Source organism: Sus scrofa, chromosome X (genome assembly GCF_054392235.1).
Source record: "Sus scrofa isolate SSC_HxYL_T2T_F1_AM1 chromosome X, Sscrofa_HxYL_maternal_Yorkshire_Landrace_v2.0, whole genome shotgun sequence".
NCBI lineage: Eukaryota > Metazoa > Chordata > Mammalia > Artiodactyla > Suidae > Sus > Sus scrofa.
The window spans coordinates 9,698,916-9,725,274 of NC_139401.1; the positions used below are offsets into that span (position 1 = coordinate 9,698,916).

At 51.7% G+C, this 26,359-nt stretch overlaps 1 protein-coding gene across 3 annotated transcripts in view; it reads left to right on the plus strand.

Moving 5' to 3' along the window:
- Positions 1 to 26,359, plus strand: part of LOC146394462 (shroom family member 2) — a 153,817-nt gene that overhangs the window by 84,016 nt on the left and 43,442 nt on the right. For 2 of the 3 annotated variants that reach the window (XM_085007093.1, XM_085007094.1), the window contains exons 3-5: positions 7,014 to 7,145; positions 12,724 to 14,971; positions 16,549 to 16,646. In XM_085007093.1, the coding sequence (XP_084863219.1) occupies positions 7,014 to 7,145; positions 12,724 to 14,971; positions 16,549 to 16,646 (2,478 nt within the window). The remainder of the gene's footprint in view (positions 1 to 7,013; positions 7,146 to 12,723; positions 14,972 to 16,548; positions 16,647 to 26,359) is intronic. The other variant, XM_085007095.1, reaches the window with a different exon arrangement.

Here is a 26,359-nt window from a genome sequence, read left to right on the forward strand (position 1 = left end):
CTCTCCTGCCCCCGCCCCCCTGGGGAGGGCAGAAACCAGGAGTTCCAGCTGGAGGGTGTGTGTGTTGGTGGGGATGTGGATGAGTGTTGGTGAACACGCGTGCTTGTGGAGGGTGATCTGAGGTTCTTTGCTCCAGTTTCGGAGAGGGTTTCTAGGTTGCACGCGTGGGCGATGATGGCTGTTTGCTGCTGAGCCTATTTGTTCAAACAGTCGACTCGGAGGTTTGTGCTGGTCAGACACGGACTCGTTGGGGCTGTTGTCCATTCCTGGTTTTATTAAATAAAATCCGGAGGGAAAACACCCACCTAGATCGGAATGGGGTTTTTGGGTGAAAGGTTGCTTCTTTTCAGATTTAGATTTACTGTGCGGCGTAAACTGTTTAATCCGATGAATCTCTAATTACGTGAGACGGTTCCTAGTCTAGGCCAAGAAGAGAGTGGTGAAAAGTAAAAATTTTGTTTGCACTGCAGGGTGTGTGAGTGATGTTTATAAAATATGTTAAGACTGGCAGAGAATGCTTCCCCTATTTTTGTTTCTATTCTCTTTTATTTATTTTTTGTCTTTTCCAGGGCCACACCCACGGCATATGGAGGTTCCCAGGCTTGGGGTCAAAATAGAGCTCCAGTTGCCAGCCCACACGACAGCCACAGCAATGCCAGATCTGTGACCTGCACCACAGCTCATGGCAATGCCGGATCCTTAACCCACAGAGCAAGGCCAGGGATTGAACCCGAAACCACATGGTTCCTAGTTGGATTCGTTTCCCCTATGCCACGACAGGAATTCCTGTTTCTAAACTCTTATGTATAAGACTCCCCAGCTCTGAGGCTAATCTTTAGGCCTCCTGACTCTTAGTTATATTAATGCTTGCACAGTTAAGTGTCTTGGCCCAAAAATCCATTCTGTTGAAATGTAGCCAGGAAGTTGCGTTGGTGTCAGTCTGAAAACATCGAGTTGAACTAAACTGTGTGTTGAGCTGCTGGGAATACGGACTGTGACTAGGGGTGGTTTGGACCAAGCCTTTTTAGTGCTGGTAGTACTGTGTGAGATAGTTATGCCCCCACCAAAAAAAGTTAATAGAAAAAAAGCCAAGTCACTTGAGTCTGCCCCAGTTCCGCCTGCGTTCATGGTGTGATATTTCTAGGCAGTCTTTTCTGCTAATGCACCCGGGGAGCAGCGGGGCCTGAGACACGTGTGCACTTGCCTTTGCTCTGGCACAGATAAGGGGTGCCCAGCCTCCTGGGGAGGAACCCCGATGCTTTCATCCCGTGTGAATGCTGCCACTCGGCTCTGGCATTTGTTTAAAGTGCTGCTTTGATGTCTTGTATCTGTTTGAGCTACTTGGGTCATGTGGGAATTTTTATCTTCATTCTCGTGTATAAAGGCAGGAAAGACTGGACTCGTATCCTGTTTTATCAAGCGTGATGTCACCACCCACGGCATTGTGTTGTCATGTCAGTGCCGGGGAAAAGAACTCTGCCACGTAGCGCGTGCGGTGACCTGCGTGTTTATACATTCATGTAACGCGTGTTAGAATCCCTCCAGCCACGTGGCTAACATGATGCTGTGAGGTCCTGCCCTCTAGGAGCTGGCGGCTGCGTGGGCTGATCATCAGGGACTGGAAAAGCTCTAATGAGCGGTGGCTCTGATGGAAGGAAGGGAGGGAGGGAGGACGGACGGACGGAGGGAGGGCTCTCCATCTTTGATCACGATACCAGGGCCTCCTAAAGAGGTGGCAGGAGGGGACGAGGGGCGAAGGCAGCTCAGCCTAGTGCAGCACATCCCAGATCTGAGCTCGCCTCTGAGTGACCAGGAGGACTTGGGCCATCACAGCCTGTGCCCGGCGGTGCCCATGCTCCTGGCCCAGGGAGGGCGCTCACGGGACCGAGGGCGTGGACTTCACTCCATGGCACCTGTTTGCTGCGTTCGGAAAGGTTGGGGAAATAACTCCATGGCAGCTGGGAGCAGCCGAGGGTTCTGGAGGGAGAGCAGGAGCCAGAGCTGAGTGCCAGGGAGATGGGTGTGGTGGGAGGTAGTGAGACAAGGAGTGGGAGAGGCTGGTGAGGACCTAGTCCTCCAGAGGCTGGAAGGAGCAGGAAGGAAGCGGCAGCTCAGGGCGAGGCTTTATTTTGTGCTCTGTATGCGTGTGTTTTCGTTTTTGGAGAATAAGGCGGGTGTCCACAGTTGTCGCTTTTCTTCAGCCTCAGCATCTCCTGAGACTGTGCCTGCTGTGGGACTGTTCCTTGGGGCCTCTGCACCCCCTCCTTCCCTAAGGTCTGAGGGCTGCCCTTATGCCTGAAGCTTGCTCCTGTCATCCCCAGGACTCACGGGGGCGGGGGCACTTGTGGGGCTTCCCAGCCAGGCTTTCATCTGCAACCCCGCCCCTGCCCCCATTCACTTCCCTCTAAGGTGACCCCAGGGCATCACTGTTGATTTTGTTTTCCTGAGGCAGCACCCTTGGTGCGTGCCCCCCACCACGGAGTCCAGCCACGGGGGCCCTTCCCTTCTCATTGGCTTCCCAGCCTGAAGGTCTGCCGCTGTCGGACTGACCTCACTGTGTTTATTTTATGAGGCTGTACTTGTTTGTTGCATTTGGAAAGCTTAGGAAAATAACCCTGCATTCATATGATTTTTTTTTTTTTTTGAAGGGAGTAGGGAATTCTCTTTCTGTGAAAGATAAACATTTCATTGGAGCACTTATTTTAGTAATTCTTTTAAAAATGAATTTCAGATATCTAGATCTGTTGTTCTTAATTATCAGTGATACCCTAGCATTTTTTTTTTGTATTTGTGATCTAAACTCCTTACTTAAAAAAAATACCACCTAGCATATAAAGTTCCTTGTAAAAATTGAGGAAAATTTGGATTAATTTTGGTGTGCAGCTTGTGGGAATGATTTCAGGGGCCCCTTCATTAGGATGAATAATTCCGTTTGGAAACCGAAAAACCCAGTGTCATCAACACCATCGCTTTTCAGTATTTTACAAAAGGAGTACTAGGCACGATTAAAAATGACATTTTAGAGTTCCTGTTGTGATGCAGTGGAAATGAGCCCGACTGTAACCATGAGGATGCAGGTTTGATCCTTGGTCTCACTCCGTGGGGGTAAGGATCCCGCGTTACCATGAACTGGGGTGTAGGTCGCAGACGTGGCTCAGATCCCACGTTGTTTGCTGTGACTTAGGCCAGCAGCTGTGGCTCCAATCGAACCCCTCGCCCGAGAGCTTTCATGGACCACGAGCGCGGCCTTAAAAAAAAAAAAGAAGAAGAAAAAAAAATTTACGTATTAGAAGAGTGACGGTGACATGGAGACATGCTCACCAAACCAGGTGGGCTGCTGAGGGAGGGCGCCGCCCCCGCGCCTGCAGGACGCTCCCCACTGTGTGAAACAGGTAGAAAGACATGCAGAGGTATTATTCGTGGTCATCTTTAGGTTACGGTTTATTTTGTCATCTTGGCCTTTTAATTTTTAAACGTCCCGTGCGTCATACAATACGCCTCTTCTCTAAGCTGTCCCAGCAGCACTAGCCGTTTGCATCAGCAGGATTTCCTCCCCCGCCCTGGGCTGACCGCGTGGGGAGGGTCGTCTCCGGCGGGCGTGACTTGGCCTCCGCCGCTGTAGTTTCTGCAGCTGCTGGGATTGCGCCGGGAGGGGTCAGCACCCCCACCCCCGCTCTCTTCGGTCACGGCCGTCCCCCGCGCCCCCCTGCCCACTCTGTCCTGCACCGTGGCACTGCCCAGGGCACCTTAGGGCCGAGCTGCGCGGGCCTTCGGGCTGGGCGGAGCCGGCTCCCTCCGCGCCCTCCCTCCCTCCCTCCTCCAGCCTCTGGAGCGGCTCCGTAGGCCCCTCCCGGCTGTTGGTAGGGCCGGAGGCCGCCCTCCCTGCTCCTCCTTCCGGAAGGGGCTTCGTGACCGGGCCCCCCAGTCTGCTCCTTGCGTGCGCAGGGGGCTCCCTTTCACAGCCCTCTGGCCCATTCGCGTTTGCTGTCCACCAGGGGCTGTGTGACCCCGGGGGTGGTGGGCCTGGGCCGACGGTTGCTCGTAGCAGGCATCGCCCCGGGAGGGGACGGCTTGCAGTGCCTGCTGTTGTGCGCGTCCCTTCCAGCCCCGCGAGCAGGCAGGGTGCTGAACTCCGCACCGGGTACCAGGTGCTCCGAGTTCCCCGAGGCCCTCACGGCGGGGCGTCTTGCTCGCCTGGTTTGGCACATCTTGTGACCTTTGCACGCCTCGCGGCGCCACACTTCCGGGGGGCGGGTGGTTTGAAGCCACCTGAGTGGAAGGAATCTCAGGTGTGAGTAAAAACAGATGAGTCTTGTTGAAATAAGCATTTAAAGCGGCCCTGTCGTTTCCGTTCCAGCTGGGAACGCTAGGTGGCGCCAGAGCATTCCGTCCTAACCCTCCCCCGCCCCGCAGCAGGTTTTCTGTCCAGTGTCGTAGCAGGTCTGTGACCGAGAGACCAGCGCTTAGCCAGATTGCCCCCATGTTACCAGCACAAACCCAGCTGTTTCAGGGCATCAGAGGGGCTGACGAACAGAAACCACCTAACGCCCCCACAGTTCCCAGATACATTCATTGTGCTCTAGGAAAGTCCGAGGACTTGACAAAAGCACACAGTTTTTAAGAAAATTTCTCTGTCCCCAAGAGCTGTGATTCCTCACTTAGAGCTTGCAGGCGCACCCCTTTTCACGATGTTTTCTTTTTTTTTTTTTTTCCCAAGCCGTGGTTAGTACCATAACTGTGGACTGTATCTTCTCAGAGTGCAAGTCCCTGTCTGTATACAGGCATACCTTGTCCTACTGTAGTTCACTTAATTGTATTTTACACACCCTGTGCTTTTTAACAAGTTGAAGGTTGGGGCAGTCCTGTGTCAAGCAAGTCTGTTGGTGCCTTTTTCTGGCAGTATTTGCTCATTTGGTGCCTCTGTGTCACATTTTGGTAATTTTCACAGTATTTCAAACTTTTGATTGTACTTGTTATGGTATCTCTAATCTGTGCTCTTTGACGTTACTGCTACTGTTACTGCTAGGACTCACTGAAGCTCAGATGGTTAGTATTTTTTAGCAAGAAAGAATTTAAAAATTTTATTAAAGTGTAATTGATTTACCATGTTGAGCCAATTTCTGCTGTACAGCAAAATGACCCAGTCATATATATATACACATTGTTTTTCTCATACTATGCAAGAAAGTATTTTTAAGTTGTCTGTACATTGTTTTTAGACATGATGCTGTTGCACAACTCCCATCATAGACTGTAGGATAGTGGAAACATAAATTTTATGTGCACTGGGAGACCAAAAAATTCATGTCACTAGCTCTCTTTCTTGTCTAAAAAAATCCTCCCTTTATTGTGATGATCTGCAACCCAACGCAGATATCTCTGAGGTCCGCCTGTATTTTAAACATTCTACTCACGGAGCGAGGCTGTCACAGTAAACCAGCTCATTCCCCGCTCATGCCAAGTATAGGGTTGACATATATTGCCACAGTGTCCAAGCCTTTTTTTGCCCTTTTGTCTGCAGTTTTCAGTCTAGTTTATTGCCTTCATTAACTAACTATAAAGGAAGATGAAAGAAGTCATGGATATTATAGCACAGAAAAAGCCATCTGAAAATGAAATTCACGTGGCCCGAACTTTCCTTATGAGGATTTTGAGAAACTCTATGAGGTACAGTCTTGGTTTTACGATCCCTTTACTTTTGTGATGTGATGAATTCATCTGTTTTATGCTTTCGGTCATGGGAAACCACCATAAAGGCAACACGTTCCATATTTTGCCATCCATGTACTTTTCCTCCGTAATTATCTGAAGGTTTATGTTATAAAGGCTTCGGGGGTTTTCTTTAATATGCTTTATTGTATAGTTTTTTTTTTTTATGGTCTTTTTAGGACCTAACCTGCAGCATATGGAGGTTCCCAGGCTAGGGGTCAAATCAGAGCTGTAGCTGCCAGTCTACACCACAGCCGCAGCCGTGTCAGATCCGAGCCACGTCTGCGACCCACGTCTGCTCACGGCAATACTGGATCCTTAACCCACAGAGCGAGGCCAGGGATTGAACCCACAACCTCATGATTCCGTCGGATTCGTTTCCACTGCACCACGACAGGAACTCCTTTATTGTATAATTTTAAGATTTTTGCTTTTTGGCAGAATGCCGGAGGCCTAATGGTGCTCCTTCTCCGATCTTGATGCAGCTGTAAAGTGTCCCCGGGGGGCGGGCAGTTCTGCCCTAAGTTGAAGGAAGAGGAGAGGCGAGCGTGGCCGGTCTCCTCACTTGGCAGCTTTCTCCTGTAGGCTCTGTGACGATCCTGCAGCAGCTCTAGGGCTTCCCAGCTGGGCACGCCTCAGCCCCCCTGGGCAGGAGCGGCTAAAGCCCTAAGAAACCACCCGCAGATGGCGGGGCAGTATAGAGGGGGCAGGAAGGCCCCTGCCACGTCCAGAGCCCTGGCGGGAGCCTCGCAGTCTAGGGTGTGGTGGTTCCTGTGATTCGGGGGGGACCCTCAGGTGACCTCACACCCCCTGGGAGGCTCAGAGGAGCAGGTGTGCCCTAGTTCCCGTGCACTCCGGGGTATCCGTGTTGACTTCGCTCAGGGAGTGGATAAATGGAAGCGCAGTGGAAGCTCTGCGGGACCCAGCTGAGTGGGGAGCCCCCGAGCCCTTCCCCAGCCAGTGGCTTCTCCTCAAGGAGGCCAGGGGCCTGTGCAGAGTCACACTGACTCGGAAAACACAAGTTTCCTCTGTGGGCTTGTGGGGGCGGGGATGGGGTGTATTTTTGGACTTGGCATAAGTTTGGAAGCCTAAGGGCTGCTTCCCTTTGGAGCCCGTGAGGCTCACTCTGCCGTGAGGGAAGTTGTCCAGGAGCAAATACCTCCAGGGAGGGCTGGTGTCTGGACCCAGCGGCAGCCCCCGAAGGCCGTGCCGTAAATCCCGTGGACTTTTTCCGCCTCTTGCTCCTGTCCTGGCCTGAAGCTGTCCTGGGTGTGAAGTTCCTGAGCTGTCTGCACCTCTTTCAGGAGGAACGAGCTGAGCTGGAGGCCGCACTCCTGGCATGCCACCAAGTTCTCCGACGGCCACCCCGAGTCGTCCACCTCCCCGCTCTCCTCCAGCAGCACCTGCCCCGCCTGGCCCGGCCGGCACCACGCCAGGTAGGTGCTCCGTCCTGCCCCGCTGGGGTGGGAGGCTGGTTCCACATCCCGTGACACTCGTGACCTCCCTGCCTTGCTGTCCTAGGACCTTTCTGCAGTTATTTTACGTAAGTATTTTTTGTCGAGGTGTAGTTACTCTACAATATTATAGGAGTTGCAGGTGTATAACGTGATCCAGAATTTTTATAGATTATCCTCCATTCGTAGTTACTAGAACAGTTGGGCTCTGTTCCCTGTGCTGTGTAAGATGTCCTTGCAGCTAATTTGATACAGAGTAGTTTGTGCTCATCTCCCCCTATCGTGCCCTCCCCCTCTTCCTGCTCCCCACTGGTCACCATTAGTTTGTTCTCTGTACCTGTGAGTCTGTTTCTGTTCTGTTACATTCATTTATGTATTTTTTAGTTTGCACATATAAGTGATACTATACAGGATGTGTCTTTCTCTGTCTGACTTACTTCACTAAACATAATAATACCTTCCAGATCCATCCACGTTAATATAGCTAGCAACATTTCAATCTTTTTTTTAAATGAGTGAGCAGTATTCCATTTTGCGGGCACATGTGTGTGTGAGAGTGTGTGTGTTTGTATACACTAAGATATATAGCAAGATATGTGTATTTATATTTTTTATCCATTCGTCTGTTGATGGACACTTGTGTCGCTTGCATATATTGACGATTGTAAATAACGCTGCTGTGAACATGGAGTTGTGTGTATCTTTTTGAATATGTGTTCCCGTTTTCTATGGCTATACGCCCGGGAGTGGGGTTGCGGGTTCATGTGGTGGTTCTAGTTTTAGCCTTTTGAGGACCATTCTTACTTTCTCACCAACAGTGCCCAAGGGTTCCCTTTTCTCGATACCCTCTTCAGCATTTGTTATGTTCTTTTTGAGGATAACCTTTCTGACAGGTGTGAGGTGATACCTCATTGTGGTTTTGATTTGCATTTCTCTGATTAGCAATGTGGAGCATCTTTTCATGGGCCGTCTATGCCTCCTATGGAAAAAGGCGTATTCAGATCTGCCCATTTTTACATCAGGTTATTTGTGTTTTTGATACTGAGATGTATGAACTGTTGATATAGTTTGCATATTAACCCCTCCTTGGTCATATCATTTGCAAATATTTTTCCCATTCAGTAGGTTGTCTTTTTATTTTGTTGCTTTCTTTCCCTCTGAAAAAGCCTTTGGTTTTAATTAGGTCCCATTTGTGTATTTTTGCTTTTGTTTCCTTTGCCTTCGGAGACGGATCCCAAAAAATACTCCTACAACTTATGTCAAAGAGCGTTCTGTCTTTGTTTTTCTCTAGGAGTTTTATAGTATTTGGTCTTATTACATTTAGGTCTTTGATCCATTTTGAGTTTACTTTTGCATATGATGTTAGAGAGTGTTCTCATTTCATTCTTGTACATGTAGCTGTCTAGTTTTCCCAGCACCAGTTACTGAAGAGACTGTGTTTTCTCCATTGTATATTTTTGCTTCCTTTGTAGTAGATTAATTGACCACAAGTGTGTGGATTTACTTCTGGGCTCTCTACATTCTGTTCCATTGATCTATGTGTCTGTCTCCGCCCCCCCCCCCCCCGTACCACACTATTTTGATGTTGGTAGTTTTGTAGCATAATCGAGTCAAAGAAGATGATTTCTCCAGCTCTGTTCTTTCAGATTTTTTTATTTTTGGTTGTGCAGGGTCTTTCCTATTTCCATACAAATTTTCACTTACTTTAGCTCTGTGAAAAATGCCCTTGATTTTTGTTTTTCTTTTTCTTTTTTGGTTGCCTCACAGCATAAGGAGTTCCCAGGGCAGGGATCAGATCCGTGCTGCAGTTGTGACCTCAGCTGCAGCTGCAGCAATGCTGGATCCTTAACCCACTGTGCTGGGCTGGGGATTGAATCTGCATCCCAGTGCTCCCAAGACACTACTAATCCTGTTGTGCCACAGCGGGAACTCCTGCCCTTGGTTTTTTGATAGGGATTGCATTGAATCTGTAGATTGCCTTGGGTAGCATGGTCATTTGAACAACAATCTTCTAATCTATGAACATGGTCTGTCTTTCCATCCATGTATGCCATCTTCATTTTTTTTTTTTTTTTAATTCAGTGTCTTGCTGTTTTCTGAGTACAAGTCTTCAACCTCCTTAGTTCGATTTATTCCTAGGTCTTTTATTCTTTTTGATGTGATAGTAAACGGGGTTATCTCCTTAATTTCTCTTTCTGAAAGTTTGCTCTTAGTATCTGGAAATACCACAGATTTCTGTATATTAATTTTATATACTATGACTTGACCGAATTCATTGAGTTCTAGGAGTTTCTACTGAGCCACAATGGGAACTCCACATATGACCTTTAGTATGTTGAGGTATGTTCCTTCTGTACCCATTTTTTGAGAGTTTTTATCCTAAGTAGATGCTGAATGGGGGGCCTGCTGGTTTCTGGATGACTGTGAAACAGAGAACATGAGAATTGTGAGCCAGTGGGAGGGAGAGTGACGGTCCACCTGGCTTACCTGCAGCCCACATTTCATGGACAGAGTGGCTAATGCCAGGCAAACATGTGGCAGCACCATGAGGGAGCTGGCGTGGAGCTGTTCCTGCCGGTCACAGTGTGCTGACAGTGACCTCGACTTAGTGGCCATGTCTTCACTAGTCTGGTAGAAGGATGATAGAAACAGCAAGTAGTGTGCCTTTGGGGTGTCTGCAAGTGCACGTGTGAGAGTATATGTGTATCTGTGTGCACGTGTGTGCATGCATATCTACGGGATATGCATGTCTGCGTGTGTTTGGCGCCAATGCAACTACCTCAAAATCAATTTTTGGCTCTTAGAAAATCCTGGTCTGTTGCAAATTTGCAAAGTAAAGTGCTTACATCATGTGTAGGAAAAACATCTTCAACCCAGTATTACCTATTGAAAGCCATGTGAGATTAGAATATTTGCAGCCCAGGGTATTTTTGAAAAACCAGATGCTCATCCAAGTGGTAAAAACTGCAGTAAAAAGTGTGCTCTTTTACGTTTCATTATCGGAGCAACTTAATCTAATAGAATCTCCGTGAAATCCATTTGTCGGTTTCTTTTTCTTTTCTTTTTTTTTTTTTTTTTGAAGGGGTGCACTCGTGGTATATGGAAGATCCCAGACTAGGGGTCAAATCGGACCTGTAGCCACCAACCTATGCCATACGCACAGCAACACATGATCCAAGCCTCACCTGTGACACAGCTCGGATCCTTAACCCCCTCTAGCGAGGCCAGGGATCGAACTTAGTCCTCACGGATGCTAGATGTTTCCGCTGAGCCACTACAGGAACTCCTGGCAGTTTCTTGATTAAAACAACATCTATGCCTTGTGGAAACAGTGCCCAGCTTTATTTATACGCGCTTGGAGCTACGATCTCCTGGAACAATCTGTACAGGAATATCGGTGACGGGATGGACCCAGATGTGCTCCGTTTCTGGAAAGGGTACCTGGTCTGTCCCCTGAGGACACGATGTGGAACCCAGGTTGTCATCACCTCCTTGCCCTGGTCACACATTTTTCTTTCTCATCCTGGTTCTCCTTAAATCCCAAGTGGCCACATTGTTTTTTCTTGAGGCATGAGGGTTAGAGCTTCCTTGAGCTTTAATGAAAACACTTAGCATGCCTGGAGAAATAGTTTCACCTTTGAGAGCTTTAAGTATCCACTATTATGTCTAAAAATAAATGTACGTGCCTTAATTTAAAAATACTTAATTGCTAAAAAGGGCTCATCATCGCTTGAGCTTTCAGTAAATTTATCTTTTCCGCAATAGTAACACCAAAGATCAGTGATCACAGATCACCATAAGGAAGAGAACAATAATGAAAAAATGTGAAATATTGCAATAATTTTTAAAATGTGGAGTTTCCCCAGTGGCTCAGCAGGTTAAGAACCCAGCTAGTATCCATGAGGATTCAAGTTCAATCCCTGGCCTCTCTCAGTGGGTTAAGAATCCTGTGTTGCTGCAGCTGCAGTGTAGGTCACAGATGCAGCTTGGATCCAGTGTTGCTGTGGCTGTGGAATTCCATATGTCAGGGAATTTCCATATGCCACAGGTGTGGCCTCAAAAGGAAAAAAAAAAAAAAAGTGACAGATACACAGAGTGAGCAAATGGTGTTGGGAAAATGGCACTGATAGACCTGCTCTGATGCAGGATTGCCGCAGACCTTCGATTGGTAAAAAGTGCAGTAACCACAAACCGCAGCCAGATGAGGTACGCCTGTACTTCAGTATTTGGGTTTGGACAAGTAATGTTATCACTCAGCTTTTTAATTTGAACATCAATCTTTAAAAAAAATTTTTAAATTATTTTTTGCTTTTTTAGGGCCGCACCTGCAGCATATGGAGGTTCCCAGGCGAGGGGGCGAATTGGTCCTGCAGCTGCCAGCCTACACCACAGCCACAGCAACTCGGGGATCCGAGACGCGTCTGCGACCCACACCACAGCCAATGGCAATGCCAGATCCTTGACCCACTGAGTGAGGCCAGGGATCGAACCCGCATTCTCATCGATACTAGTAGGATTTGTTACTAGTCAGGTTCGTTGCTGCTGAGCTACAACGGGAACTCCTAAACATCATTCTCTTTTGGTTGCGTTTTGAGTGTCAGCCGTGCATAGTAAGAACCATTTCTTGCACTAAACCAGGGTCTGCAAACTTGTTCTGTAAGGGACTCCTGATCGTATTTCAGGCCAGTGCCTGTGGAAGCTACTCAGCTCTGTCTTGGGAAGCAGCTCCACACTGTGTGTAAACAGCCATGCAGGAGTTCCCATCAGACTTTATTTATGAGCCCTGAAATTTGCATTTCATGTAATTCTGACGGATCAGGAAATACTTTTTGATCCTGCTCCCCTCCTTCCACTAAATCTAAAAGCCGTTCTTAGCTCATGGGGTGCAGGTCGCCTTCCACCCACCTTAACTGACGACAGTAAAGGTGTTGACGTGGGCAGGGCCCACTGCTGTCTGCTGTGGACTTCAGCCAGCCTTGGGGTGGGTGCTGAGGTGAGAAAGCTACTACATGTCATTGCAGGTGTCTGTTTAGGAAGAGGTATTTATTTTATTTATTTTTTTGAGATTTCTTTTTGTTCCTAATTTATTGTAATTTTTATTTTATATTGGAATACAGTTGCTTACAATATTGTGTTAGTTTCAGGTGTATAGCAAAGTGATCCAGTTGTACATATATCCATTCTTTTTACTTAGGTTATTCCCCTTTGCTGAGTGGAGTTCCCTGTGCCATATAGGAGGTCCTTGATGATTAGCTATTTTATATATAGTAGCGGGTATATGTTAATCCCCCAATCCTAATTAATACTCCCCCCGCCCCCCAGCTTTCCCCTGTGGGAACCATGAGTTTGTTTTCAGAGTCTGAATCTGAGAAAGCTGCTCTTTGAAATACAGGAATTTAGATGTACTGCGTCCAGCGACCCTGTTGCAGAACGGTTGTCGGCGCCCGCGTTGATGCCTCCGCCTGGGGCCCGCCGCGTCCGCCTGCCTTGTGACTCTTGTCCCTTTGCTGCAACTCGACTCTAACGCCCGCCGTTGCCTGTGGTTTTTCTCCTTTTCCAGCTCTTCCTCCCAGGACCTGTCCGGCAGCGCATGGGAGCAGACGAATCTGCAGCGCGCCTCTGGCCACTTCAGCTCCCTGGGGAGCGTGGACAGCCTGGACCAGCCTGCCCAGTCCTCCCCCTCCGGGCGCCTCTCGGCTGCCAAGTCCAACAGCAGCATCGACCACCTGGGCGGCCCGAGCAAGCGGGACTCGGCCTACGGCTCCTTTTCCACCAGCTCCAGCACGCCGGACCACACCCTGCCCAAGGCAGACGCCTCCTCCGCCGAGAACATTCTCTACAAAGTGGGCCTTTGGGAGGCCTCCGCGGCGGGCAGCGGCCGGCAGGGCCTGACTGCCGGGGACCCGCAGGGCGTGGAGGAGAGGCTTGGGTGCTTCCCACCCAGGGTCCCCTGTGACAGCAGCAGAAGCCCCAGGCCTGAGAACAGCGCTGAGCCCAAGCTGGCTGCTTCTGGAAGGTCCACTTTTGGGCCAGTCTGGTATGTTCCCGAGAAGAAAAAAGCCCCTTCGTCCCCTCCCCCACCCCCTCCCCCTCTCCGCCGTGACAGCTTCGCTGCCACCAAGAGCCACGAGAAGACCCAGGGCCCTCCGTTCGCAGAGGCGGCCACCTCTCAGCACTTTCCTGGCCTGGTGGGCGCTCAGGCCCATGGCGACTGGAGACCGGAAATGGCCGAGCACCTGCAGAGACCCGGGCCCGCAAACGATGCGAGAAGAGCTGGGGGCTCAGGCTGGGTGCCCGGTGCGTACCTGGACTATGGATGGCCACCCTGCGACAGTGGCGCACCCAGCCGGCTTCAGGCCTCCCTGTCCAGCACGGACGTGCGCTGCCCGCAAGCTTCCTACAGGTGCCAGCACCCACGCCACTCCAGCGACGAGAGCCCCTTCTGCCGCGAGGGGCCCAGAGCCACCACATGGCTCAGGGAGCAGCCCCCTGCGGAGGGATTCCAGGATGACAGCCCCACTCAGGTTGGGTGGCCCAGCGCTGCTGACCGGAAGGGTGATGGTGGCGCGCAGAGCCGCTACTACTGCGTGACCTCCAGGCGTTGTCTCCAGGGAGGTGCCCCAGACGCGCAGCCCCGTTCCTACCCGTCCGGGTTCGAGGGGGCGCCGGGCGCCCGCCAGAGAGGGAGGGCCATGCCAGCGGACAGGGCGGCCGGAGCCACGGAACTGCCCAGCGGCAGCCTCTTGGACAAAGCCAGCCTGAAGAAGGTGGCAGGTGACTTCACGTGGGCCGACCAGGGTGGCGGCGAGATCTGTCCCCTGCAGACACCCATGCTGCACTCGCTGACCCGGGAAGGGGCACGCCGGCCCGAGCCCAGCTTTGATGGCGCCGCGGAGAGGCTGGCACTCGAGGCCCCGGCGGGCAAGCCAATGCGGAGAAGCGACCGGTTCGCCACCACCCTGAGGAACGAGATCCAGCTGCGGCGAGCCAGGCTGCAGAAGAGCAGGAGCACAGCCACGCTGGCCGGCCCCGGGGCTGAGGAGGAGGAGGAGGAGGAGGAGGAAGAGGCCGAGGTGCGTGGCTGGGGGGCGCACCAGGCGGGGGGCGCGGGGACTGCCCCGGAAGCCACCGTCACCAGCTCCTACAAGGACCACCTGAAGGAGGCCCAGGCCCGCGTCCTGAGGGCCACATCATTTAGGCGCCGCGACTTGGAGCCCAGTCACGTAGACCCGGACACCGGCCCCCGCGTCCGGGAGGTGGCTCCGGCCAGGCCGCCGTCGTGCGCTACCAGTGGTGGCGGCAGCGCGCTGCCCGCCCCGCGCATCGGAGGCCGCAGGCGCTTCACGGCCGCGCAGAAGCTGAAGTCGTACTCTGAGCCCGAGAAGATGAACGAGGTGGGGCTCGCGGGGGACGACCCCCCGCGCCGGTACCCTGGACCTCCCGATGAGACCGTGCGCACGTTTGCCGACAGGTGGAAGTTTTTTGAGGAAACCAGCAAGCCCACTGGCCAGCGGCCTGGGCGGAGGCCGGGGCCCTGTGGGTTCCCCAAGGAAAAGCCGGAGAGGCCACAGACAGCGGGACCTGGGAACGGGGGAAAGGCGGGAAGATCGGACCCGCCTCAGAGACTTGGAACATTTGCCGAGTATCAAGCCTCGTGGAGGGAACAGAGGAAAGCCCCGGAAGCCAGGAGCGCCGGGAGGTACCACTCTGCAGATGACATCCTGGAAGTGGGTCTGGACCAACAGGAGAGGCCACCGTACATCCATGAAAGGTCCAGGTCCTCGCCCTCCACGGACCTCTACAAGCAGGTAAGCATCCTGCCATGAGCAGAACAAAGCTGCCCTGACCCCATCGTAGGGCACATAGGACACCCCAGAATGGCCCAGTGTCGGTGTCACTTGTGTCCAGCTGTCTGAGTGTTTCCGGGCACCAGCTCTTCTGGTATCAGCTTGTGTGAAAGGGGCCTGGGGACAAAGCTGATACATTCATGACAACTGCAAGTGTCCTGTTTTCACCCACATCTGGAGTTCCCAGCCTCATTGTCAGTTCTTGTTTTGGCTGCCTTTCTCTTTGATTAGCTTCCGTTTAATATGAAAGGAGGAAATTGGGGGAAATAATAGAAAATGCTGAGTTCTCCTCTGAAATGAAAAGAGGTGCTTTGCCAAAAGGCCTAAGACAATGTATGATAGACACTTTTCAAACACTGATATATATCACTTAATATTTTTAGTATATTTCGTGGATTTTTTTTGTCAAATACTTTTTTTTTTTTTTGTCTTTTTGCCATTTCTAGGGCCGCTCCCATGGCATATGGAGGTTCCCAGGCTAGGGGTCAAATCGGAGCTGTAGCGGCCAGCCTACACCACAGCCACAGCAACATGGGATCCGAGCTACATCTGTGACCTACACCACGGCTCACAGCAACGCCCGATCCTTAACCCACTGAGCAAGGGCAGGGATCGAACCCGCAACCTCATGGTTCCTAGTCAGATTTGTTAACCACTGCGCCACAACAGGAACTCCTGCGGTTTTTTTTTTTTTTAAGTAGGAGTTTTGATAGCGAAAGTTGACTTTAAGCTTTCTAAAACCCCACATATTGCAGTTTCTGCTCTGGCACAGTGGGTTGAGAATCTGATTGTAGTGGCTCAGGTTGCTGTGGAGGCACTGGTTCAATCCCTATCCCAGCACAGTGGGTTAAAAGATTGAGCATTTCTGTAGCTGCAGCTCAGATTAAATCCCTGGCCTGGGAACTTTCATATGCTGCAGGTGTGGCCATTAAAAAAAACATGAAATAAAAACACCTGTATGCAGTCTCCCTCTTTTCTCTGATTTCTCTGCCCCTTAATTCTGCATGTGTGTATTTCAAAGAAAAGTCCTGCAGCATCAGATAGAGTTTCTTTTAAAAAGAACGAGTAATCAGTTTGTTGCACAGTAATGAATGGGCGTGAAGAGAGCTGCTGGTTTCTGTGTGGCCTCCTGGTGCCCAGAGGCTGCAAACACTGCGAGTGTGTGTTCCTGCCCTGGCGGTGCCCTGGCCGAGAGACTTCTGTGAATTCCATGCTTGCGTCCCAGACTCCGAGACCGGGGCTTGAGGCTGGCTGCCGTGAGCTGTAACCAGCTGGATCCGATTTGATGAGGGTTTTTTGGCCAGTGTGTCCCACACTTTTACAGCCCTCGTGGAGGAGCTCTGCTTCCTGCCCAGAACTCAAGGGGACGTGGGTCTCGCTGAGTCATTTCGATGAGACACTTTGGCCGGCTGTCGGCCCGGGGCGGCAGGCTGCGTCATCGCCCTTGTGGGAGAGGCCACAATGAGGGGTTCGTCGTAACAGAGGTCTTGCAGGAGGCAGCTTGATGACTGGGCGTCTCGTTGTGCTGCCCCTGGCAGGAAGCTTCTGTGGACCTGCGGCGGGAGGCAGAGGAGCCCCGTGAGCAGAGAGAGCTTTTCTCCGCAGTCCTGGCCGAGGAGGGACGTCCCCCCCAAAGGTAGGAGGATTTGGGATCTGCGGGGGCTGAGAAGGCGTCTCGGGGGCAGGCTGCCTTGTGGTGGGCGAGTGCTTGGTAACCTGGTTGGTGGGCGTCTGGTTTCTGGCAGACCTGAAGTGGCTGCAAAGCAGACGTGATTTCCAGCATCTCCAGGACCAGAGCCCTGCGGCAGGAGGAGCATCCCAAGGGCAGGGATGCGTCCTACACCACTGTGGCATTTTGGGTCCTCCTAACAGCTGCTGTGTTTTGCATACAGTAAAGTTCTTGACGTTGACAGAAGGAGAAATCCAGTGTGATGGGCTTGCATGAAAGGCATTGTCCAGATGTTTGATGTGTTAACGTCTTAGGTGCAGTGGCTTGCTGGGGCTGGCAGTCCACGCTGTCTGGAAGGATCGTGAGTCCAAGAACCGGGGTGATCCTTTCTGGATTGGCCTTATTTAATGAGTTAATTTTGGGCTTTAAAACAGATCAAATCAGATGGCTCCCCAGGACAGGATCAGAGCATCTGAAAGCTCAATGGGAGCCGTGTGTTGTGCTGTCACGGGCCATGAGTCATGGGCCGTGTCCTCACAGGAGCTTCTGTTGTGGTGTCACAGGATTGGCAGTGGCTTGGGAGTACTGGGACGTGTGTTCAATCCCCGGCCTGGTACAGTGGATCCGGACTGGCTGCAGCTTGGATCTGATCCCTGGCCTGGGAGCTCCACATGCCATGGGGCAGCCAAAAACAAAACCAACCAACCAACCAACAAATGTGTCCTCACAGCCATGAGGGTGGATGGAATTTAGATGAAATGTGCCATGTCGTGCTGCCCCTCCCACATGAGGAGGGCAGGAGAAGGAGGGGTAGGTCATTGCGGGAGCTGTGGTACAACCTTACTTTGAAAGGGCTGAGGGAGGAACGGGATCGAATTTGTACACGAGTCATTGAATGCAGATCTTCCTGTTGCCTGGAGAATCTCCGGTGATTGGTTCGATATTCGAATTAAACACCAACCTCAGAATGAAGGGTTCTGCTGCAGAGAGAACCAACGTAAATGTTTGCCTTTGAGAGCCTTAGGTAAGGGGGTTTTATTTCATCTGGCTTTGAGCAGAGTGCGTTGGCCTTCAAGAAGAGCGTCGGTTACTGGCGTGGCTCTGAGGGAGCAGGCGTGGTGTCGTGTGCATGCTTGTGTGGGACGTCACTGCCGTTGTGTGCCAGGCTGCATGGCCCAGACCCGAAAGCCCTGAGCGACAGAGGAAGGCTGATGAATGATACAGCTTCGGAATGGCGCTGTGTCTCAGCAGCATGACTGTAGCTTTACGTCTCTGGATTCCAAGCCGATCGCGTGCCGAGAGCCAGCCACAGTCTTCAGGCCCTGCCGCCGGGGGCGGGGTGTGGGGGGCACGCTGTGCTCTGAGGCCTCGAGGGTTGACACCGCAGAGCCCTCAGGTGCTTGGCGTTCGTCGGCTCCTCTCCTCCCTGGGCAGAGTCCTCACAAATGGCTGTAATGTGCACATCGTGTGTGTGTGTGTGTGTGTCGGGGGTGGGGTAGGTGGCGTCATCAGCAGTGAAAGGCTCGAGAGGAACGGGCAACAGACCACAGGCTGTATGGGTCACGACCGTGACTCCCCGCAGACCGCATGACCACGCTGGAGGAGAGTGTTCCAGAGGCTTTCTGGTTTGGGGCTACCAAACTCAGCAATTTTGAGAACCGTTGTGTGTGCTTTGAGAGAGTGCTGAGACCCAGTGTAATTCTAGCAGAGGAACACGGAAGGGCTGTTTTCAACTTCTTCCAGCGAATGTTTATTTTCTGAAGTCCCAGCAAGAAATAGTGTGCTCGAAACCTCACGTTTGAGAATACACGAAAGGGCACGTCAGGCCAAGTCACCAAAAGCCAAATCTGTCATGCAAGGATGTAAAGGTGCCCGGTGTTTTGCATAAAATTAATGTCATGTGTCTGAATAAAGAATTGAGACTGCTGACTTGTTACCTGGAACGTGACCATGAAGAATGGTTTTTGTTGTCTTGGTTGGGGTACCAGGACAGCATCAAGCTAACAGTGATTTCTTCATGCAGATCCAATGGAGAACATTTTCGTGAGGCTCGAGAGTCTGTGTTCCAGATACAGACAAGTAGGACAAAGGTTCTGTCCCCAGAGGACCTCCTTGTACAGGAGGGAAGGACAAACCCTGATACTTAGCACTGAAGCGGTGACTCATAATTATCCTCTTTGTAAAAAGTTACGTGGTGCTGGCGCATCTCGGGCGAGGAGGGGAGGGGACCTCTGGCTGGTGCAGGGAAGACAGCTGGTGTGTGTGCAGTGTTTGCTTGTCCCCAGCCTTGCTGTTCCGCGAGCTGTGCACCTTCCCCATCAGGACCTAACCCGCCAGCGCCCACTGTTTTCGGGGGTTTTGCCCTGATCTCCAAGCCTCATTGTCATGCCTGATGGAGGTCTGCTTCCTGTATACATTCTGCCCCTGTGACAGGGGACCTTGAAAGCAAGGGGTTGCAGTTCTCTTGGCTGACATGATGGACTGCTGGGGACTGGGCAGCGTCAGCAGCAGATACCTTGTCACAGCTTGCGGTCCCAAGTCTAAGACCCAGTGTCAACAGGCTTGGTTTCTCCCGAGGCCCCTCTGCGGGACGTGCAGGCAGCCAGCTCCCCGTGTCCTTGCCTGGTCATCCCTCGGTCCTCTTTCTCTTAAGGACACCTGTCAGATTGGATTCGGATCCACCCCAACAACCTCATTTTACCGTAATCACCTCTTTAAAGAGCCTCAGTCCATCACATTCTAGGCGGGGGTGGGTTGGGGTTTCAGCACATGAAGGCGGAGCCCAGTTAGCTCATGGGACCAGGAGGGATGTCCCCGCTTCTCCCTAATGCCTTTAAATCTGTCTGCTGCATCCATTCTCTCGGGACGTGTCCTTCTGTTGCTAAGCTGATGGGTCACAGCTGATGTGCTGGCATTTAAAGTAAAGGAACTGGAGCGCCCATCATGGCTCAGCAGTATTGAATCTGACTAGGATTTGTGAGGACGAGGGTTCAATCCCTGGCCAGCATTGCTGTGAGCTGTGGTGTAGGTTGCAGATGCGTCTTGGATCCCGAGTTTCTGTGGCTGTGGTGTAGGCCAGCAGCTGCAGCTCGGATTCCACCCCTAGCCTGGGAACTTCCATGTGCCCCGGGTGAGCCCCCCCCCAAAAGAAGTCTAAAATAAAATGAAGGAGCTGCTATCCTTGCCCACAGCTGAGGAAGGGGGGAATCCGGCAAAGCCTCTCTGCAGGGATCTTTCGAGCTGTGGTTGCGCCCCCCTGCTGGTTGGGCAACATCACTTTCAGGTGACCTCCGTCAGCCTGGCCATCCTCTGCAGGTGGCGCGGTGCAGGGACACAGTACCATGACCTGGAAGGCCCTGCACGCCCTGTTTTCTCTGTGAAGTGTGCCGCACCCTCCCTCCCCATCCCCAGGTTCAGGACTCAGTGCCACCTTTCTGTCCTTTGAAAAGCCAAGCTTAATTCTCCCTCGGTCAATGGCTGCTTATCAGGCCGTCCTCGGGAGCCCAGGAGCCTTCCTCAGAGTATCTGACTAGGAGGTGGCAGCCGGGGTGTCCTGAGTGGCCATAGTGACTGGCAGATGGATGGACCCATCAGGTGGATGAGTGGAACGGTGGGTGGAAGGTAGTGGTTAAAGAGATGCCCACGTGGCTGGGCACATGGGTGGAGGGGTGGGTGAGGGATGGGAGGACGGATTAAAGCAGTGAGCCCAAGCCTAACATTGCTTGATTCAGTCCTTTTCTTTTTAATTATTTAAAAAATCTTTTATGACGGTCACCTATTCTTGGACATTGTTTTTTTTTTAAATTTTTCTTTTCTTTTTTTTTGCTTTTTAGGGCCGTACCCACAGCATATGGAGGTTCCCAGCCCAGGGATCCAGTCCGAGCTACAGCTGCCAGTCTATACCATAGCCACAGTCACACAGGATCCAGGCCACGTCTGTGATCTACACCATAGCTCACGGCAACGCTGGATCCTCAATCCACTGAGCAAGGCCAAGGATTGAATCTGAGTCCTCATGGATCCTAGTCAGATTCGTTACTGCTGAGCCACGACAGAAACTCCTGTTTTTTGTTTTTTAATGGAAGTATAGGGATTTCAAATGTTAGTTTCAGGTATACAGCAGAATGATTTGTGCGTATTCTTTTTCAGATTCTTTTCCACTATAGATTATTACAAGATATTGAATATAGTTCCCTGTGCTACACAGTGGGTCCTTGTTGTAGATCTGTTTTCTTTTCTTTTCTTTTTTTTTTTTTTTGGTCTTTTTGCTATTTCTTTGGGCCGCTCCCGCGGCATATGGAGGTTCCCAGGCTAGGGGTTGAATTGGAGCTGTAGCCACCGGCCTACGCCAGAGCCACAGCAACATGGGATCCGAGCCGCGTCTGCGACCTACACCACAGCTCTTGGCAACGCCGGATCATTAACCCACTGAGCAAGGGCAGGGACCGAACCTGCAACCTCATGGTTCCTAGTCGGATTCGTTAACCACTGCGCCACGACGGGAACTCCTAGATCTGTTTTCTATTTAGCAGTGTGTATTTGTTAATTCCAAACTCCTACTTTATCCCTCCTCCTCCTCTTGACCGTGGGGAGTAAGCTTTCTATGTTGGCGCCATCCACCGGCTGAAATTGTCTTTACGATTTTCTGCGCTCCATGGAAAATTGCCTTTCATTGGGGACATGAGCAGCTCAAAGGCAGTAGCAGGGACTCGTTTGCCAGCATAGTATTTAAACCTTGCAAGAAAGTTAAGTTTTACCACATTGAGGTCTTGCTCCTCCCCTGCGAGTCTTTCATGTGGATTATGTCCTGGGAGGTTCTGCAGACACATCCCCCGGGGGTGGAGCCTGGCAGCTGTGACTGCCAGGTGATGTGGGTTCCCTCCTCCGTCTCCTCCTCCCGGCCGCTTCCACCCCACTTTGAGGAGCTACTGCCACTGGGCTGACACTGACCTGCAGGCTTGCATTTTGTTGGGAGAGGAGACGGGGGGAGGATTAGGAGTAGGTCCTAAATGCCACCAAGAACCAGGCCGTGGAATCTGTGTGCAGTCAAGCTCTTTAGGGGGAAAACGAGCTTTCATGTTAAATTCTTAAATGAGCTACAGCCTTCGGAGGGTCATTCTCGTACGTTCCCTGAGCCGTGACTCGGTGTACAGAGCTCGATGCCAGGACTGACGGTGCATTTACTGAACGGGCTGCTTGCAGGTAGGTTGCCGCGTAAGAGAGCCTTGCCATCCAAGCTCTACTCCTCCTCTGCCACTGCAGGGAAGACTTCCCGGCCTCCAATTAGCTAAAGGGCAATTGAAGCTTTCCATTCTGAGCGGCTGCGCCCGGTAATTAGGAAGCCCGCCCGCCCTGGGATAATAACACGGTGAAAATCAAGCTTGGAAGTTTTCTAGGGCGGAGCCGGCATGGGGCAGGGCTGCGTCTGCTGTACACGGAGTCCTTGCAAACAAACCTCCGTCCTCCCGCAAATGAGAAACAGTGGCCGTAAGAAAACCCGAGCTCAGGCGCTGGTGGTGTGTTTTTACATCTTTGTTTGTAATTGCATTTCTCCTGATGTTTATACTCTGCAGGAAACGCAGAGTCAGGACAAGGGACCACAGGCTGTCCTTGCTGGCTTGGTCTTTACGTGATTCAGAAGGAAGCCTTTTAAGGGAGAAGCTGGAGGGTTCCGGGGCTCGGTGCCACGGTGCCGATGTGCAGGACAGCACGTCGGAGGAAAGAGCCTGCCGGACAGGGGTGGGGAGCGTTAATACCTGCAGCCCTGAAGCTGAGGGCCAGGGACGGGACTGGACCCGGCCTCTCTTCTCGGATGGAGAGACCTGCACAGCCATCCTGGTAGGGTCTGCTGTGCTATGTCCTCTGGTCTCTCTTCTCAGTTGACCCCCGTCCCGTCTTCATAGCTCCAACCCTTGTCCGTTGACCCTGGTTGAACTTGGACGTCGTAGCACACAAGCATAGCTGAGAGGCTTTGCTCTTTGACCCAAGAACCCGACGGTCAAGTGTCAGGTCTCTGATTCCTGTTTGTGAATGAGACCTAGGGTGGCCCCCCGCTTAGCCCCCATTTAGCGCCCTTGCTGATCTCCTTTGTTAACAGGTGACATTAGACGTCTCCGTCCAAGCCGTGGGATGGCCCCGTGTGGGGGCTGTAAGTGCACCTCCTCAGTGAAGCCTGAACCCCAGCTTGTCCGTTCCTGCCTGTGGGAGGCGCTGGGCAGTCTCACGGGCAGGAGCCAGCCTGGGCTTCGGGGCAGAGGTACGCGTTCCCGATCCGTGGCACAAGGAAAGCTTGCTGCAGAGGCGAGCGAGGGCATCCCTGAGGACCAGGAGGGTCCTGGCCGAGGTGACGCGTCCTATGGCTGCCACCCCCAGGCCATCCTCAGCATCATTCAGGCGCTTTGGAGCGTGGGTCCTGGATGCAGGCTTCTCTCTGCTTGGGGCCAAGACAAGGCAGCTAAACTGCAGCTGGTTTGCCCATGTTCCTGTCTGTCCAGGTTGGCATTTTTGTGTTCGCATCGGAAATCATTGTCTGGGGGAGCCCCTGGGGCAGTTGATCCCAAGCCCCACCGCGGTCAGGCTCCCTCTCGAGAGGCGGGGAGGAGCAGACATCCGGTCGGATTCTCTGTCTGACGTCCATTCCTGGGTGTCTTGTCGGTGCCCATACCTTGGGTCACGCTGGCTGTTGTTTGGCACATCCTATCGATGACTTGCAGTGATTTTTAAATTACGCCAAGTGACTTCCCCTTTCTTTTGGACATGGGGTTGTAAAGATTTTCCTTACTGATTTTAAAATTGTGTTAGAAAATAAAATAAAAGTAAAATGTGTTAGGAGCCACTTAATGTAAAAAGTACCAATTGAGGGTGTATGATTGAGTGATTCTGAGTTTCTTCCTAGTGTCACACATCCACCAGCACCGTCCAGCCCCGGGACGTTTTCATCACCCTAGAAGGAAACCTCGTGCCCACTGAGCAGTCGCTCCTGAAACGGCGGTTTTTGTTTTTGTTTTGTTGTGCTCTTTAGGGCCACACCCGCAGTATGTGGAAGTTCCCAGGCTAGGGGGCGAATTGGAGTTACAGCTGCCAGCCTTGAACACGGCAGCTCAGGATCCGAGCTGCATCTGCGACCTACACCACGGCTCATGGCAACGCCCGATCCTTAACCCACTGAGTGAGGCCAGGGATCAAACCCACATCCTCATGGATCCTAGTCAGGTTCATTACCAAGGAGCCATGATGGGAACTCCTGAAACGAGTTTTTTGTTTTGTTTTTTGTTTTTTGTCCTTTTTGCCATTTCTTGGGCCGCTTCTCACGGCATATGGAGGTTCCCAGGCTAGGGGTCGAATCGGAGCTGTAACTGCTGGCCTACACCAGAGCCACAGCAACATGGGATCTGAGCCGCATCTGCGACCTACACCACAGCTCACGGCAACGCCAGATCCTTAACCCACTGAGCAAGGCCAGGGATCGAACCCGCAACCTCATGGTTCCTAGTCGGATTCGTTAACCACTGCGCCATGATGGGAACGCCTCTGAAATGAGTTTTTTAAAAAACTTATTTTATGGAAGTAGAATTGATGTACATTGTTGTGTTAGTTTCTGCTGTGCACCAAGATGATTCAGTTCTCCATATATATTCTTTTTCCGACTCTTCATGGTTTGTCACAGGACCTTGCATGTAGTTCTCTGTGTTGTGCTGTCGCAGGACCTTGCACATAGCTCTCTGTGCTGACCCACCCTATGTATGCTAGTTTGCATCTGCTAGTCCACACTCCCAATCGACGAGGTAGGTTTATTTTTCACCTTTAACCTGAAGTGATGGCGCCACCTAGAATTAGACTGCGTCTCCCTCATCCACGTCAGTTGGAGGTGAGACGGGTCCTCGGCCATCAGAGTTCGTTTCCACGTACTCTGTGTATTAAGTGGTGTTGAACCTCCTGCAGCTGGTTCCAGAAATCCGTTTTCTTATAAATTCCCTCAAGGTCCACATATAAATAAGAAAAAACACTTCTGCGATTTGCTTCTTTCTTGTGCAGCCTAAATGCATGAAAATATTTCCAAGTGGACAATACACGAGCACAGGACCCAGGAATCCATGGAGGGCCGCGCTGGAGCCGGGAGCCTGCTTGCTGTCTGCAGCCCTCCGGCCCCCAGGCATCCTCCTTCCACCCACGTGTACCACCCCCATCAGCACCGAAAGCCAGGGGGTAGGAAGGTGGGGGAGAGAGACGGGAGCAGGGACAGGGCCTGGAAAGTGGATGGGCTGCAGGTTTTCTCAGACCTGGAGTACACGCGATGGGTGGGAACATACACGTTCTTGCCAGTTTAATCTTTTGTGTTCTTACTCCCTTTCACATCTTACTGGGATAGTCTGGACGGTGTGCAGGGTCACGCCTTGGGTATGTGGGAGCCTCATTGTCAGAGGTAGTGATGGGCTTGACCTTGGCCAGAGCCAGGGGTGGAGTCTGGGGGACACGTGTCCCGCTTCAGGTGAAACCCAAGCTCTCGCTCCAGACAAGGGACGAGTCATCAGCCTGCCATGGCCACGCAGCTCTGTGTCCTGTCCATCGAGAGATGAGCAGTGAGCCCTTTAGTGGCATCCGGGAGCCCTTGGTAGCAGGACCCACGAGCAGTGGCTCTGTGGTGTATGGGGCCACTAGAGTGACACTTCCTTCCCAGCAAAGCCATTGAACTAACATTGGCTTTAGAGTTCTGCTTATGTATCATGCAAATCCCTTTTGTGTTTTGCAGCTTAAGAACTATAAAAATAAGGAAAATACTTTATGACTTTATTTTCATTTTAACGTTCATTGGGAGAGAGGGTGTCCTCGGACCCGAAGGGCCCAGCTCAGGTGAAGTGACTTGGGAGGGGGCCTTGGCTTTAGCAGCTTGCCGGAGAGGCTGGGGGGGAGCGCTCATTTGGAATGCCGGGGTGCCAGGGTGCTTAGCATGCTCTCTTCCCTTCTTTTTGCTTTTAGAGCTGCACCCGAGGCATATGGAAGTTCCCAGGCTAGGAGTAGAATCGGAGCTGTACCCGCCAGCCTACCCCACAGCCAAAGCAATGTGGGATCCGAGCCGAGTCTGTGACCTGCCCCCCGCAGTTCATGGCAATACTAGATCCTTAACCCACTGAGTGGCCAAGGATTGAACCTGCATCCCATAGATACTAGTTGGGATTGTTACCTCTGTGCCACCACGGGAACTCCACAGGATGTGCAGGTCTTAATGGCTGTTAACACAGCATAAGCTTTGAGAGTCCTAAACTCCCTGATAATTGTGCCTCATTCTAGGAAACATGGATCTTTAAGAACCCATAATTAGCTTTCTCTTGAGAAATCATTCATTGAGGGTCCCTTTAAAAATGGACTCTTAAGAGTTTCTGCTGTGGTACAGGGGTTAAGAACCGAACTACAGCGGCTTATGTCCCTGCAGAGGTGTGGGTTCAATCCTCAGCCCAATGCAGTGGGTTAAAGGAGATTCTGTTGCTGCACCTGCAGTGTAGGTCACAACTGTAGCTCCAATTCCATCCCTGGACTGGTAACGTTCATACGCCATGGGTGTGGCCATAAAAATAAAAAAAAAATTAAACATAAAAATGGATTCCTAGGAGTTCCCTGGTGGCTCAGCAAGTTAAGGATCCAGTGTCGTCACTGCTATGGATTGGGTTGGATCCCTAGCCCGG